At 44.6% G+C, this 15,601-nt stretch overlaps 1 protein-coding gene across 1 annotated transcript; it reads right to left on the bottom strand.

Moving 5' to 3' along the window:
* Positions 1-887: 887 nt before the first annotated feature.
* Positions 888-6,197, bottom strand: LOC114584069 (synaptotagmin-1-like). Its single transcript, XM_028705540.2, has 4 exons — positions 5,811-6,197; positions 3,645-3,764; positions 2,456-2,567; positions 888-1,233 (listed from the first exon to the last, which is right to left on the bottom strand). The coding sequence occupies exons 1-4, from the start codon at positions 6,129-6,131 to the stop codon at positions 932-934; spliced, it is 855 nt and encodes a 284-aa protein (XP_028561373.2). The 5' UTR covers positions 6,132-6,197; the 3' UTR covers positions 888-931.
* Between the last annotated feature and the right edge of the window lie 9,404 nt (positions 6,198-15,601).

Below are 15,601 nucleotides of genomic sequence, written 5' to 3'. Positions count from 1 at the left end.
GTTGCCAGGGAGTTGGAGCTGTCTACCCCTGAGCCACAGTTCTCCCTTCACTACTGTGCTGGCAGCTATGCAGGCCCTCATGCAGAGGTCTTCCCCAGACATGTTAGCTGCGATCGTTTTAACTGGAAATGTCAGGGATCCTACATGGGATCTTCTGCACACAAAGTGTGTGCTCTGACACTGAGCTATAGCCTCTTCCCAGCTGTAGGCCAACTGGCAGAAAATGTGGCAAAAGAACTTGAGTTCAAAATGGAGAATGAACACAGGTTTCCTATGCAATCCTAGGCATCCCATTCCTCTTCCTCTCCGTGTCCAATTCATCCCTTGACTATTTTAATGGCAAGGGGGTGTCTGTGTTTTCTTAGTGTGTTTAAGCCCCAGTTCCAGCCCCACCATGCTGCCATTAGGTTCCCCAATGCAGTGCCTGTGAGCACAAATGGAGCCCTCAGAACACCCACCTTTGGCACCAATAAAAAACATACAGTTGTTTTGGCTTTCTGCTTGTTTGTTTGGCAGGAGAGTTGCCTGCTTTTTTCTTAGTGTCACATGTGACTGTTTGCTCTGTTTTTTTGTGGGGGCTGGGTTCTGAACATTGCCAGTTTTTCTTCTGTGAAATGGGTATATTTTTGGTGCCCACAACCGTTTCTTTGATTTCCATCTATGCCCCTTGTCCCAGTATCCTTGTTTGCTATAAAGTACAATGGCACAGTGGCAGTGATGGGGGAAATCCTTTTCTTCAATAGAAACACCTGTGAGAATGAAAAGAAATAAGTTTTTCATGAAAGAAGCCATGTGGCCTCTACTACTGCTGCTCTGACCAAACTCTGCCAGTCATTATTCACCTCTGCTTAAGAGGGCTTGCTTGGATGCTGAAGCTCCAATGTTAAGGAGGAAAGTTTGGGCACATCCACATAACTGCGAAATCCTCCTTTTAAATGAGCAAAGGGTGCCACTTAGCTACAGGGTGCTGGATGGACTGTGCCATGCGATGCCAGTGGTCATTCATATCGTTGGGTCCTCGTTTCCCCAGCACAGCCTGTCCTACAAGCTGCTTGCTTCTGGGACGCAGCTCATAAATGGAAATGAGGAGAGCACAATCCCAAACTATAGGCTGAGGCAGGTGGAACAGGAACGTTTCATTGAAGACAGTAATTGATGTGAGGGTCTTGGGCTTGGATTTCTGATGCTTCTGCTTATGGAGATTGCAGAAGACATCGATCCTTGCATATATACCTGGAACAGAAAGAGCATCAGAAGGAGTGGCAACATGAACACCAAAGTCTCTGTCAATTCTGGAGTTATTGACCCAAGATCACAACTATTCCTCTGAACTGGGCAGAGATTTAATAATTTATATTTTCCTTGCATTGAGGCTGAGAGGGAGGAATTTGACGATTATTGGAAGCAGCAATACCTTCTATCTCTGGGAGAGGGAGGACTACAAATGTCTGTGACACAGCCATACAGGAGAGGCAAAAGGAGGAAGAATCTAACACTGCAAATGAGATATAATAAGCTAAGGATTCAGAAGCACTAAGAACAACATACTCTGGAGCAAACTGGATATGCATATTAATCTCTAACTGGGTCGCAAGAAAGCAACTACAGAATATAAAACAAGGGTTCTAGTAGGGTTGCCGTATTTCAAAAAGTAAAAACCAGGATACCTTGAAAGCTTTCTTTAAGGAAGACCCCAAAATTCTTGAGCTTTTTTTTTTTTTAAGGAAAACCCGAAAGGGCAAAGTGTCATTTTTCGGAAATTCACCCCACCTTCGAAATCCCAGTAATGTCCATGAAAATCCGGATGTATGGTAGCCCTAGTTCTAGAGAACTTTTGGAAATTTAGATAAACATGAAACTCATATTCCAGTAAAACAAAAAAAAGCAAGCCTGTAGTCCTCATCTTTGTATGGAAAAGCCTTGTAGTTTTGTATCTGCTGGTGTCAGAGATCAAAGCTGGACTTCCATTTATCAGAAGATGAGGGTCCAGGTCCCTATATAGTTCCCCCACTCCCTTCAATTATTATTATTTGGTCATTTCTCCAGCCCACCTATCTCAGTTTTTGTGCTCTATTGCCTTTCAGCAATATGCTACATCCATTCTCTTCAGTCACATCTTTGGACCACTTCCTGCACTACAGCCTGAAACAACTTCAAGGGGACAGAGATAGTGAGCTGGGATTTCAAGATTGACTTTATGCTTTTAATGCATGGGGTGAGGAGAAAATGATCATTTCCCAAGACACTCTCCACCTTCAACTATTACTGCTACAGTGTCTGTAGAACTTTAATCTGGCTCTAATGATACCAAGACTCTACATCTCTGGGTCAGTTTTTATCAACATATTCAAGAATACACCTCTCTTGTGTCTCGCCTCTTTGCAGGTAGGACAGCCGGTCCGAAGGAGGCAGCACCCAAACATCAGGCAAAGAACAAGAAAACAGATATATTTACGTTTCTCTGGACTGTTGTACAAGAAGGCAGTTTTCACTTTCAGTAGCCCAACCTCTATCTTCTGAGAGATCGGAAGACACTTCAGCGACACAAGAACTTCTCCGACTGTGTCCTGTGAAAAGATGTAAGGGAAACGCTGGAGTGGAAGGCCAGCAAATCCACTTGCAAATCTCCTTCAGCCTTACCAACTTTGAGGCCCAGGAATTTCCTTTGGATTGGAATGGGGGAGAGAGAAATCAGCTATGGCTTATTGCCACCCGCTTTTTATTTTGTGTCTGTTTCTTACTCTGTTGCTTCTATGGACAAAGGGTGGCAGTTTCTTCCAGTAGATGCTTGTGGGCAACAATTAATGGCGGTGAAAGGTAGTTGTTCAAAAGCCACAGAGTGAAAGTCTACTTGGCACAGAGTGGGCTGCTCAAAGTGAAAAACAGGGTGGGAACTATTACTAAGGCCGTTGGTTGTTTAATCTGTTCGAATGGTATTGTGTGCATGTTTGTGTTCTACCCAGGTGTTTGGTTAAACTGGCTTAATTTTTGTCGTTGTACTTTTGCTTGTTTTCCTTACAACAGAATAGTTAATTTCTTGTTTATTTGATTTGGTAAGATTCAGCATGGATATTGAAATCCCTCGGGCCTGTTGTCTTTTACATTTCATCTTGTTGGTTTCAGCTTGGTTTTCCAGCTTGCCAAAATTACATTAAATCTTAATTCTGTCTTTTATGGTGTTAGCTGTTCCTTCCAGCTTTATGTCATCTGCAAATTTATAAGCATCCCATCTATAAATAGGAACTCTGCAGCTCTGATAATGCACGAATCGTGTCTTCGTACTTTTGAGAATTTTCTGGGTGATCTCTCTTTGTGGCAGTCTCCTTGTGTGACAGAAATCCACTTGCACAAAGGGACTTTCTATTTCTCCTTTTCCATCCCACTCTAACCCCCCTCCCCACCAGGCACCCTCAAAATGATTTCTGGAGTGTTCCCTCAACACTTGGGAGCAGATTTCGTGGGTGAATTGAAGGCTGCAGGGGTGAGAAAGGGAAGTAGATGCCCCGTTCCATGAGCAAGTGGCTGCTTGCACTACACTTGATCTCACCTTCTGTGTCAATAACCTGGAATTTTTATTTTGTAATAAAAAAATTAATGTAGGATTTTGAGAATTCTCCCAAAGTAATGAAGAAAACCCCCACTACCTTTGTCGCCTTCTGTAATTCTTCACAGAATTCGATCTTTCTGGAAGTATTAAGTGCATTCAGAGCTATTCTCACTTCCCCCAGAGGCATATGCCGGGAATATCTGTCAAAGTGTTTAACCTATGGAATAATTGACATCATAAAATAATAACAATAACAATAACAGTAATAATCTGTATTGATTTATGGTGTTTATTCCTGAAATGCTTCACATGCATTTATCCTTGCAATTCATATATATATATGCATAGAAATGATGATGATGATGATATACTAATGGCCCTATAAATTAGGCCGACGGTATTATCCCTATGGATGGTGGACTGAAGAGAGATAGTGGTTTGCTTAAAGCCACACAAAGAGCTCAAAAGTGAGGCAATATTTAAACTGAAGATTTCTACACATAGACCACCATAGTATATGAAGTTTGAAAAGACAAATCAATAGGTCATATTCAATTAATCTTTACTCAGAGTAGACCCATTAAAATTAGTGGACATGACTAACCGAGTGTAGTCTGAGAAACAGTTCAGGCTTCCTCAACCTCGACCCTCCAGATGTTTTGAGACTACAATTCCCATCATCCCTGACCACTGGTCCTGCTAGCTAGGGATCATGGGAGTTGTAGGCCAAAAACATCTGGAGGGCCGAGGTTGAGGAAGCCCGAGTTACCGTAGTTGAATACAGCCCAGTATTTCCTGTAAAGGTCATAAGACCTCAGGGGAATTTCCACTCAGATATGTAAGACGGTGTTGAAATTCCAGGCCTTGCTCTGCTCACGCAACTTGCTTAAGGAACATTTTCCTGCGTCACGTAAGTTGTCCCTAGATGCTGTTTCTCAGTTCAGGTGTTATTAATGTGATTTCCACATGAATATTTTGCTTTTCATTCCCAGTGCAATAGTTTGCACTCCATTAATTAATTATGGCCTGGATTTGAACCCATAGCACAACAATACAACCGCTACCCCACACTGATTTTCTGGGAAATAACCTTCATAATTATTTTACACTTATTTGAACAGACACCCCACCATATTCCTTATAACACAAGTCCCATGCTGTTGCTTTCCCCATTATCTGATTTGTTCAGTTGCCGCCTCCCTTTCACACTGGGGTTCATAAAAGCACTATTTCATTCACCTCATCAACAAACACGTCAAAATTTTATCCATTTGCTTTTTTGTGTAGCTCACAAAAACAGTTTCCCCTACATGCAAGATAAAATGTAGGTATGTAGTCCACCACCAGGCAGCCTGAGAAGCTTGGGGGAGGATTTTTTTTTTTTTTAAATGGCTTAAGAGCCCAATATATTGAGAAAAAAGGAAACATACGCTGACAGGAAATGCACAAATAGCAGTAATGGGGCACCATGTTTCAAGCCAAGCAAAAGGAATGGAAGAAAGTGGAACAGAGGGCAACCGCATGTACCCCATGGTTGCAGGAAAGACATGCACTTATTGGAGATTTCCACAAGATGGAGGCATTGCTCCATAGGCAGCTGAAAGATCAGCAGTTCAGATCTATGATGCACCTAGTTTTTTTATTTACAATTTGAAATTATATCGTTACATGCTTTGAAAGGGTTTTCTGCCCCACCCCACTCCTCAAACCACATGACTAGAGCCCTGTGTTTTTTTGAGGCAATTTCTTGCCTCATTTTGAGAAGAGGAATGGAAGAGAGGAACCTTGGGTGAAGCAGGTCTCTGGGCTACCGAGGAGAGGAATCAGCATAACAGAAGCATGAGAAGGGATCCTGAGGATCATCTAGTCCAACCCCTTGCAATGCAGGAATATGCAGCTGTCTCATACTGGGATTGAACCTGCAACCTTGGAGTTATTAGCACCATGCTCTAACCAACTGACATCCATGCTGACATCCTTAATATTCTGGGGCATATCCACTCCCTTGAAGCCGCCTGCCACTGATTCACCCGAGCCCCCACCTGCTTGCACTACAGCTTGGTCTGAAGCAACAACCAGACTCACCAAGACTCCATTACCGTCCACTGAGACACACTAGCATGGGACTCACCCATATCATCTGGCCTACTTTTTTGTGGGAACAGAAGTTTCGTGCTAAAACACTGAACCAGGAATGTGGGAAGCTCTTCTCTAAATGCGCCCTTCTGTAAAACTAGAGAAGACTACCCACTATCGCTCTCACCTGTAACTTGATGCTGCTCGTTGTCAGTTCGGTCTCCTGCAGGGTACAAGTAAACTGATCCCCAAAGTCTGGGCTGCTGGAGTTCTTTGCAACGTGGGTCTGCCATTCGTGGACAATATACTGGAGATCAGGAGACTGGGAGGAGGCCCAGCTCAGCAGCCTAACCTTGACAAAGGTGCTGGTGCACTGATGGATGGGTAGGCCCAGGGCTCCTGTGACGGTCAAGAGGAGCTCCAGCTGCTCTTTGTTGTAGAGAAGCGAGAACTTCAGTTTGCCTGGATACTCATCAGAAACAACTGCATCACTACTCAAGTTGCCCATTTCATGGCTATTTTCTGAAGCTGGTGGCGAAAAGCAGATCCCAAGCTGCTTGAGCTCCTTTTGGATTCTTTGGATCTGGACAAAATGAGAAAGGTGTGCTCTTAAAAGTGACTGACTTCTGAGTAAACAAACATTGGGTTGAACTGCTATAGGCGTATTTATTTATTCATGAAAAATACTTGTATACCACCATTTTAAAACGATCAAATGGTGGTTTACAACAATTATAAATACACAATTAAAAAACACAGATCACTAGCTATTACAGAAAATGTTTTTCTTAATTGTCTGCATAGGCCTGGCAGCATAGAAAAGTCTTCGGCAAATGTTTAAAGGTTAATGCAGAAGATGCCTACTGAATCTGTATTCTACAGGACTGGGCCAATGAAAGGCTCCGTTTCATGTAGATGTCCAAGGAGTTCCATCAGCTTGTGGGACAACCAGCGACGCACCTATGGATGATTTCAGTGATCAAGCAGGGAAAGAAGTGTTCAGGCAGCCCTAAGGTATCTTGAACCTAAGACAAATTAATACAAGGGCCTGGAACCTGGCTCAGTAGTGGATGGGCAGCCACTGCAGATGTTATCACCATTAGCAGTCTAATGGTGTCCCCTTCAGCAGTCTGGCCGCCACTTTCTGCAGCAGCTGGAGCTCCCAAAGAACAGATATCCATAGAGCACATTGCAGTAAACCAGCCCCAGTGCATGAACTACAGTGGTCAGGCTATTCCTGTCCAGGAAAGGCTGTAGCTGACCAATCACACTTTGGCTTCTAGCGACAGGAATGTACCCAGGAGTACCCAAGCTTACATATCTGCACTTCCAGAGGAAGTGCGACCCTGTCCAGAATGGGTAACTTGGCTACCTCCCAGACATGCAAATCACCCTCTCAAAGAGCTTCCATTTTTCCAGGATTTAAACAGTTTATTGACCCTCAACTAATCCAGCACTGCATTCGGACACCAGTCCAGAGCTTGCATAACCACTCCTGATTCAAATGTTATGGAGAAGTAGAGCTGTATGTCATCAGCATACCAGTGACACCTTGCTCCAAGACTCCTAACGAGTGCTCCCAATAGCTTCATATAGATGTTAAATTAATTATATAGGTTCAGTTGATTAAAATAACATAAAACAAAACCCCATTTAAAAGAGTTGTAAAACACTTCAGGGATTGAAGGGTGGGGTTCTGATGTTACCAACACCAGCCAGTCACTGCTATGCACAGCTGCACACTGATAGATATCTTTATTGTCATTGTCCCATGCAGAACAATGAAATTGAAACAACCAATTTACCCCAAACTCAATCCCAGGCAGGTAATTCCACGTATGGTTGCAACCGGGGATTATTATACTTGCCTTGACCTCTTGAATATACTCTCGAGCAATGCCAAGAAGAGGTGTCTGCAATCTTTCCCCCTCAAAGGCAAGCTCTTCTGATATCCTTCTCCGGGCTTCATTGGCAAATTTTCTTTCTGCAAGAACAAACATAGCTGAGTGCATATCATCAGAGACAAGTAGGTCCATACATGAATATAAGGAGGGAAGGAACAAATATTTTTCAAAAAGGATCCTTGATGGGTCGGAGCAGGAAAGGGTGGTATCCATTGGCCCTGGTTGGGCAGAAGACAGAGAGGACAATAGGCAGAGCTAGGGAGAATGATAGGCAGAGCCAACTAATATCAGTTTCATCCCCACCCTCCTCCCTTCTGAGTTATGTAGCACTGAGACTAAGGAGGAGGCTGAACTGGAGGTACGAAAGCAGGTAGGTGGGGGCTGGCTGAGAACAGACCAAGGTTGGTGGGCAGTGCCCCATTCTCCTGGGTGGACCAGCCTCTGCTTGGTTGGAGGAACCCATAGAAAATTTTTATTACAAAGTAATGAGGTCATAAGGAAATGATACCCCCTACCAAGTTTTGCATTAGAGTATTGTACAATAAAATGAAAAGCTGCTCACATAGGTATAATGCAGCACCTGAGCCACACTTTTGTCATCATGCACCTAGATATAATGCCCTCTTTGTGTTTTCATGCACCTGTGCAGCTTCCATGCTTGCAATTCCCCCCATTCAGTTTAATGGAAGGAGAGGGGATGTGGAAAGGGGATCCGCTCGCAGAGCTATGCCTCCATTGACACGAATGGGGAAGCTCTTCTAGAGAGCAGTTGCACCTCTTCAATTGCCTTCAGTTCTTTCCTAGTTAGGCTGCAAGTGTTCCTGACAAGAGTAAGAAGCAAGCCCAGGAGAGCGAGGCTTATTCAAGTCACACTCCAACAAGCTTTGTCTTTTTGTGATAGGTCATCGTGATTTTCCGCCTAATTTGGCTTAGTCCTTGATATAATTGTTCAACCCAAAGGAACACATGCTTCTTATCCACAATGTTCTCTGTAACGTACCTTCCCATAATCTCCTGGACTTCCGGCATCTGCTCAGTTGGCAAGTCAGAATGATTAATGCCACCACCAGCAGGAGAACAGACAGTGCCAACATGCCATATTTCCAGATATCGGGGAAGGGCAGCTGAAGTAGGCTGAGCTTTGGTTGGGTCATAGCTCCCTGCTGGAAACAGAATGGATGCCCTTCAAGACTACTAGCAGTCACATCATGTTCAATCTGTACCATGGAAATGGAACCACATGGAACAATGTCCTCCAGATGTTGGGCTCCCAATCCTCATCATTCCTAGCAAGTATGGCCAATGAACATCTGGAGGGTACCACATTGGTAATCCCTGGCCTAAAACAAGGTTGGCAAGCCTGCAGTCCAGGATCTAGCTAGGCAATGGATTTGATGTGGCTGCTAACCCCCTTCTTTCCCCCCACTGAAGGCTGGTCTCTACCATGAATGGAGAACCACAGCTTTGTACTGGGGAGGAAAATCCCCTGTCCCTAGACCCATCACTCAGATAAGAGGTTTCAACTTTTAAATATGTAAAAAGCAAAAGCAAATGGGCAAGTGTTGCAAAATGCCTGAATATGTAACTGCAGGTGAAATAACACCATATCTACATGGCCAGAATTTAGTTTTCAATTAAGCTTATTGCCCTTTCCTTCAAGCTGCATTCCCAAGCTATCCAGCTTGCAAAGGCCAGGTCGGTGACCTGTATGAGCCTTACATTGTCCACCGGAACCTATATGTTATGGGGCCATCTCTTTAACCCTGTTTTGAGTAGCTTGCTTATTAATAAAAATAAGCAGTGCAGATAAATACAGTTCTTCAAGCCAACATGCAGACATGTCACCGCTGCGAAAGCAGAGTTTAGACAAGATCCAAAGAAGCCAACATGAAAACCTTAACTGGGCCAATGAAGGTGAAAACTAACGGGGGGGAAAGCGGTTGCCTGAGTTACAGTCCTGAATTATGGGATCTGCAGCTTAGCAATCGTACTGTGCAAAATATTAACAGGTGTTCTCTTCAAAATATTTTACGCACATATATTTAGCCATTCTTTTCCAGATATCTTGTCCCCCAACTTTAAAAACCAAAACAATGATGAGTCAGTCATGCCTTGTTATTCATGCTTGACTCTCCCTGTTGTGGCTGCTGCTGCCACAACAGGGGAGAGGGATCTCGGGTATGCTGATTCAGTGCACCCAATTCCCAGAAGCTATGCTGCTTAGTTCATGTGAATGGATGGGCAATCTGCAGATTTGCTGGGTGCAGACAATCTCAGACGGTGCACAGGATGTTCAGTCATTGGAACTCAGGAGGAGATGCCAATGCTGGCAAAGTGCAGCCACATGCCACACCGTGCCTCCTCTTTGCAAGCACCGCTTGCCACAATTCTGATTGTCCTCTAGAGTAGAAAGGCATATTCCATGTTATCATGTCTCAGTGGGAATCCACAGGAGAGCCAGTTTGCTTATGATTATCCTACAACAGGTGTCTCAAGCTCCTGGCACACTGTGAACCTACCACCTCCACTTGCCACAACACACCCACCCACCCACTCACCCACAAGCCACAACTTCGAATCATACCTTTTCAGACGCCTGCTTGAGAAGGGAGATCCTGGTGCTTGCTGCAAAAAAGTGGTGTAGGACTTCCAGTGCAGAAAGGGCTGGCATGCTTCACCAGAAAAACAAGTTCTGCCTCATACAGCAAGAAAACTGGGATACAACTGATCTGGATTCATTCTGCAGAGCTGAAAAATAAGATCTTTATCTCCTTTTCCTAAAACAAAGTGCAGGTGCCCAGGTGCCCAGATCTCTTTGAAGGCTCAGGATCAGCATCTGGGACTGCTTTCAGATGACACCAAATCTATTAGCTACCTGCTTGCTAAACATGGAGAATCTGCACTCCCCTGATTTATGTTGCCCCAAAGCATTTTGTACTTGGCCAACACGGAACCAACTTCCTAGAGCTATTGCACCGTACAATTTAATAGGTATGTTCAGTCACCATGAAACCAGCACATGTTTAGGGCAAGAGTAACTAACCTGGGATGGCTTTGTGTTTTCCTAAAAGTAACAGATTGCTCCAGAATTCTGATTAGAAATATAGAATTCCATGGAAATTTGGATGCAAGTGTCCTAACAGGGGCCAACTGGGCGATGTGTGCTCAGAGAGACATGCACACACCATCATTCCTATAGGTAAGAGAGTTTTTCAGCATAGGCAAAGGTAAAGGGACCCCTCACCATTAGGTCTAGTCGTGGCTGACTCTGGGGTTGTGGCGCTCATCTCGCTTTATTGGCCGAGGGAGCCGGCATACAGCTTCCGGGTCATGTGGCCAGCATGACTAAGCCACTTCTGGCGAACCAGAGTAGCACACGGAAATGCCGTTTACCTTCCCGCCGGAGCGGTACCTATTTATCTACTTGCACTTTGACGTGCTTTCAAACTGCTAGGTTGGCAGGAGCAGGGACCGAGCAACGGGAGCTCACCCCGTCGCGGGGATTCGAACCGCCAACCTTCTGATCGGCAAGTCCTAGGCTCTGTGGTTTAACCCACAGCGCCACCCACGTCCCCCAGACTGCCAGTTACTCACCTGTTAAAAGCCAACTGATATTTTGCAGAGAGTTTGGCACAAGAGCAAAGGAAACAAATTCAAATAGAATGGAACAATAGAAATAGCATGTAAAGAGGGCTGGCAAAGTACAGTAGTATTTTGTAGCCCTAAGCAGGGGAAAAGGTATTCCCATATAAACCAAGAGGGCACCCCAGATTTCTCCTGCAACAGAGGGATCAGGGGTGCACGGGCTTCCTGGCCATACCAAGAACAGTGCAACAGCTGGGCTCATGTGGGAGGGCAGCCCTTGAATTCTGAAACATGCCACATTGTCTATCTTACTAACCTCAGGTGTAGTGGAGGATGCTACCCTGTCACCAGTTTTGAATAAGTTTCAATTGCTAGTCCAATCATCTTTAGAATGTGAAATGGGGGTGCCATTCTGACCTTTGCCTCAGAAGGCAAAATGCCTTTTGTAAGACCTCTAGTTATCACAATTACACATCTTCTGAGATGCTCAAGGAAGCATATGTGGTTCCCCACTTAGCTCGGTTTCTCCTCACAACCACCCTGTGAAGTAAGTTAGCTTCACTGGCCCAATGTCACCCAGTAAGCTTCATGGCAGAGCAGGGATTTGAACCTGATTGTAGTCCCACACTTTTAACCACTGCACCACACTGACTCTTACCCACCTAATGCATTTGCTAGAGGAAAAATACACATCATTAGAGGCATTCCCCTCACTTACATGTGATGATCTCATGTGTGACTGCATATATGCCTGGCACTGGGAAATAACTAAATAATTCAGTTCATACCTGGAAATGGCAGGAAAGAGCTTGAGAGTCCTTGTGGCTCATGAGAAGACCTTCCCCAGAGCCCAAAGAGGACATCAGTGAGGGCGGAGAAGAGACTGGAGGCATGGCAGGGCTTTGTTTAGGCTGCTCTGCCTCACCTTGTTTTTGGTATGGATCAAAGAGAAAGCAGTACAAAGGGCATTTAAAGGGTGCTCCCCACTTTACATGATTTCACTTATGCATACAGGGGCCCTGAACACAACCCCTATGTAAATGGGGGGACAAACACATCTGTATATAATCTGCTATATGTTTGGGAAATTTGCTTGTCCATTTGCTATGAGTTTGGGGACAAGATATCATTACCAAATTTTGTGCAATGTTTCCTCATATCAAGGAACAGGTTTTCATCTATGTTTGAATATACAACTGGATGCCATTTTGAATCAAGATGGTCCACCGAACCTTTCAAAGCTGCACTGATTTGAACCACCAATTGCAAAACTTAACTGATTTGGGAATTTTGAGCTACGCCAGGTACAAGACTCCTATTGGAGAATAAGCATGATGCAGAGTAATCCTTGTTGCACTACAATGCATTGCACTATATCTTTGGTGATCACTTGTAGCTGAATAAGATTGTCTTCCATAAACATGGTTTTAACAATGAGAATGTGACTGTGGAGCCCAATTCTGAACCCACACATCCTTCCACAGTGGGGACATTGGTTCCCAGGCAGGAGTTGATCACGGTGTGGATTTGCCAAGCGTTCCTTCCTCTTAGCACATTTCTCCCTTGCGTTCTGAGTTTGAGTGTCTTCAAAGTCCATGACACCTTTTGTAAAGGCTGTTCTCCAACTGGAGCGCTCACAGGCCAGTGTTTCCCAGTTGTCTGTGTTTATACTAATTTTTTAAAGATTTGGCTTGAGACAGTCACTATATAGGCAGCAGGTGGCGCTGTGGTCTAAACCACTGAGCCTCCTGGGCTTGCCGATTGGAAGGTCGGCAGTTTGAATCCCCATGATGGAGTGAGATCGTTGCTCTGTCCCAGCTCCTGCCAAATTAGCAGTTCAAATGAACGCCAGTGAAAGTAGATAATTAGGTACTGCTGTGGCGGGAAGGTAAATGCTCTGGCTTCCTTCACGGTGTCCCGTTGCACAGAAACGGCTTAGTCATGCTAGCCACATTACCCGGAAAACTGTCTGTGGACGAACACCAGCTCCCTTGTCTGAAAGCGAGATGAGCGCCACAACCCCCTAGTCTCCTTTGACTGGTCTTAACCATCTAGAGATCCTTTACCTTTTTTTACCTATATAGGCAACCAAGTCAACTAGCACTACCTATTATTCTGTAGTGGACTTAGTGAAATTATTCCCTCTTTATCAATTGTAACCACAAAGGCAAATGAGTAAGGAGCAGCCTTCCCATCAGGTTATTCTGCACCACTGAACACAAAGCTCATATGCCTTCAGGCTGGCCATATCCCAGAGCAAATACTGAGCAGAAGAAGATTCCTGCCAGGAATGCCAAAAGACATTTCAAGGGTCAGAGAACAAGGTGTGTGGGGCCAGAACATTCCTTTGTCATGGAAGCCTAGCCTGTATTGAGAGAGGGAGTGCTGGCACTTGTCCCCTTGTTGAGACTACGGCAGCAAGAGCATTGAAAGCTTTGATACCACGTCATCTAACTTCCCAGCAAACCAATCAGAATGAATGCTCAACAAAGAGATTGCAGGGAGGAACCCTAAGTCTTAAACATATTGTGGAGCCCATCTTAGACATAACATGGTTGCGTGTATCCAGGCCCCTGTTTGCTTTCACCAGGGGGGAAAATGACCCAGACAGTCTGCAGATTAGCAACTTAACTTCCTACCCATGTTAAAACCACCAAAGACTTGCCAGAACTCAAGATCCTGTTTGGAAGTGTTGCAAGAATATTTGAACTGTGTTTGCTTGTTTATTCTTTGTGGACATCCAAGAAAGTTTTTAGCAACCTGTTTTTGTTTGGATTTATGTTTTAGTATGGTAGCCTGTGTTACACCCAGAACATAACACAGGCTTCAGGTAAAAGTTTACAGATGCCTAGTTATATACTACCCTTCCATTACAAATAAATTATCAGGGCAGTATACAGCTAGGGTGGCTGTGTTTCTACTTTACAGAGCAGGGTCCTCTCTTTGAAGAGCTGTATGGTCCAGATCAGCATGAAAGATAAAGGACCCTAAGAAAAGAGTGTTGCTGCTTGTCTAGGCCCTGTCTTCCCTACTATGGTGAAATTCATTGCCATACATTCACACACACATACAAACATATGCAAGTCTGTGTACTCTTATGAATTGCCCTCCAAAAGTGGCCATCCCATTTACACTAGCAAAGCAAATCATCAGGCAGAATATGAAAGAATTCAGCAGAAACAAACAAAACAGCTGGAAGCAAATATTAACCAGAATTTCAGAAGCCCAAGGTTATACAGAAGTTTTAAACAAAGCCGCTAATGGCATGAGGAAATGTAACCATTGGTTTCCATCTTGATTCTGGGCATGAAGTTTTAAGGTGTCATACCGACACCTAGTGGTTGGTTCCAGTTATCCACAAAAGGAAGCTCAGTCAGACAGAAAACCAAACATTAGCAGCTCTTCACATTCTGTTATCCGTTGGAAGATGAATTAAAACAATGAGTGCTTCCAGGCATGTGTTCATTGTGGGATCAGTGCCGCACATGCACGTAATGTGCACATGCCAGCCCAAATCACCCCCTCCACCTCCCCATTTGATGCAGATTTACCCTTTTCCAAGGAAAATCTGGTAGTGTGGGGGGGAGGTTCTGGCAATGCCTCTTTTTGCAAAGTAACCCCTCATCCAGAAAAACGGGATCATTTTGCCTGACTCCAAACAGAGCACAATCTTCTCCTGAAAACCTACAATGCTCACTCACAATGCAAAAAGGAAATGACGCACGTTTCTGAAGATTATGTAGGGGAGATGCACTTCCTGAGTAAATCTTTTAAGATTATTAGAACAGCACAATTCTACTCCAACATCCTACCAACAAACCAGGAATAAACTTTTTCTTTTTTGGGGGGGTGCATTTGGGTTAGAGCATTTGTGTTGCGTGCAAGAAGGTCCCAGATTCAACTTCCGCCGCCTCTAGTAGGGCTGGGAATGTCCCACCTGAGACCCTGTAGAGCTGGGCTGCCAGTCAGAACAGGCAATGCTGAGCTAGATGGACTAATGGCCTGACACTATTTAAGGCAGCTTCCTATATTCCTGTGATCTAGGACCTTGGTGTTATGTTCCTCCTTGCCAGCAACGGAGCTGGTCCAGTCCCTCTGGGGTAGCAGAGCCAGCCTTTCCCTTCCTCATCATTGTCCTCCCCCCTTGGGATGCTTCTCCTCCTTGTCCACCTTGCTAGATGGAGCGTTGCCTTCCCAGGCCCTTCCCCACTCAAAGACTCTCTGCAAAGGAGAGCAAAATCTCACTGTGAGTGATCAGTTTTCCCTCTTCTCCTCCATAGCCTCAGGCTTGACTCCTTTTTTTGCTCTTGTCCAGCCCAAGGCTTTGAAGAGCACGAGGTGAAGTGGTTAGAGTGATGAGCTGAGACCAGGGTTCAAATCCCCCTATCAGTTATGAAGTCCACTAGGTGACCTTGGACTTCTCACCATGCCTCAGCCTAATCCACTCACAAGGTTATGGTAAGGATAAAATTGGGATGAGGAAGAATCC

Source organism: Podarcis muralis, chromosome 1 (genome assembly GCF_964188315.1).
Source record: "Podarcis muralis chromosome 1, rPodMur119.hap1.1, whole genome shotgun sequence".
NCBI lineage: Eukaryota > Metazoa > Chordata > Lepidosauria > Squamata > Lacertidae > Podarcis > Podarcis muralis.
The sequence above is the reverse complement of the archived record's forward strand: the minus strand, read 5'-3'. Positions and strand labels throughout refer to the sequence as shown.

Coding starts and splice junctions, on each gene's coding strand:
- LOC114584069 (XM_028705540.2), bottom strand. CDS start 6,131: ATGGGCAACTTGAGTAGTGATGCAGTTGTTTCTGATGAGTATCCAGGC. Junction 3,765..5,810: donor CGAGCAGCATCAAGTTACAG/GTGAGAGCGATA, acceptor ATTATTCCATAG/GTTAAACACTTTGACAGATA. Junction 2,568..3,644: donor AATTACAGAAGGCGACAAAG/GTAGTGGGGGTT, acceptor ATCTTTTCACAG/GACACAGTCGGAGAAGTTCT.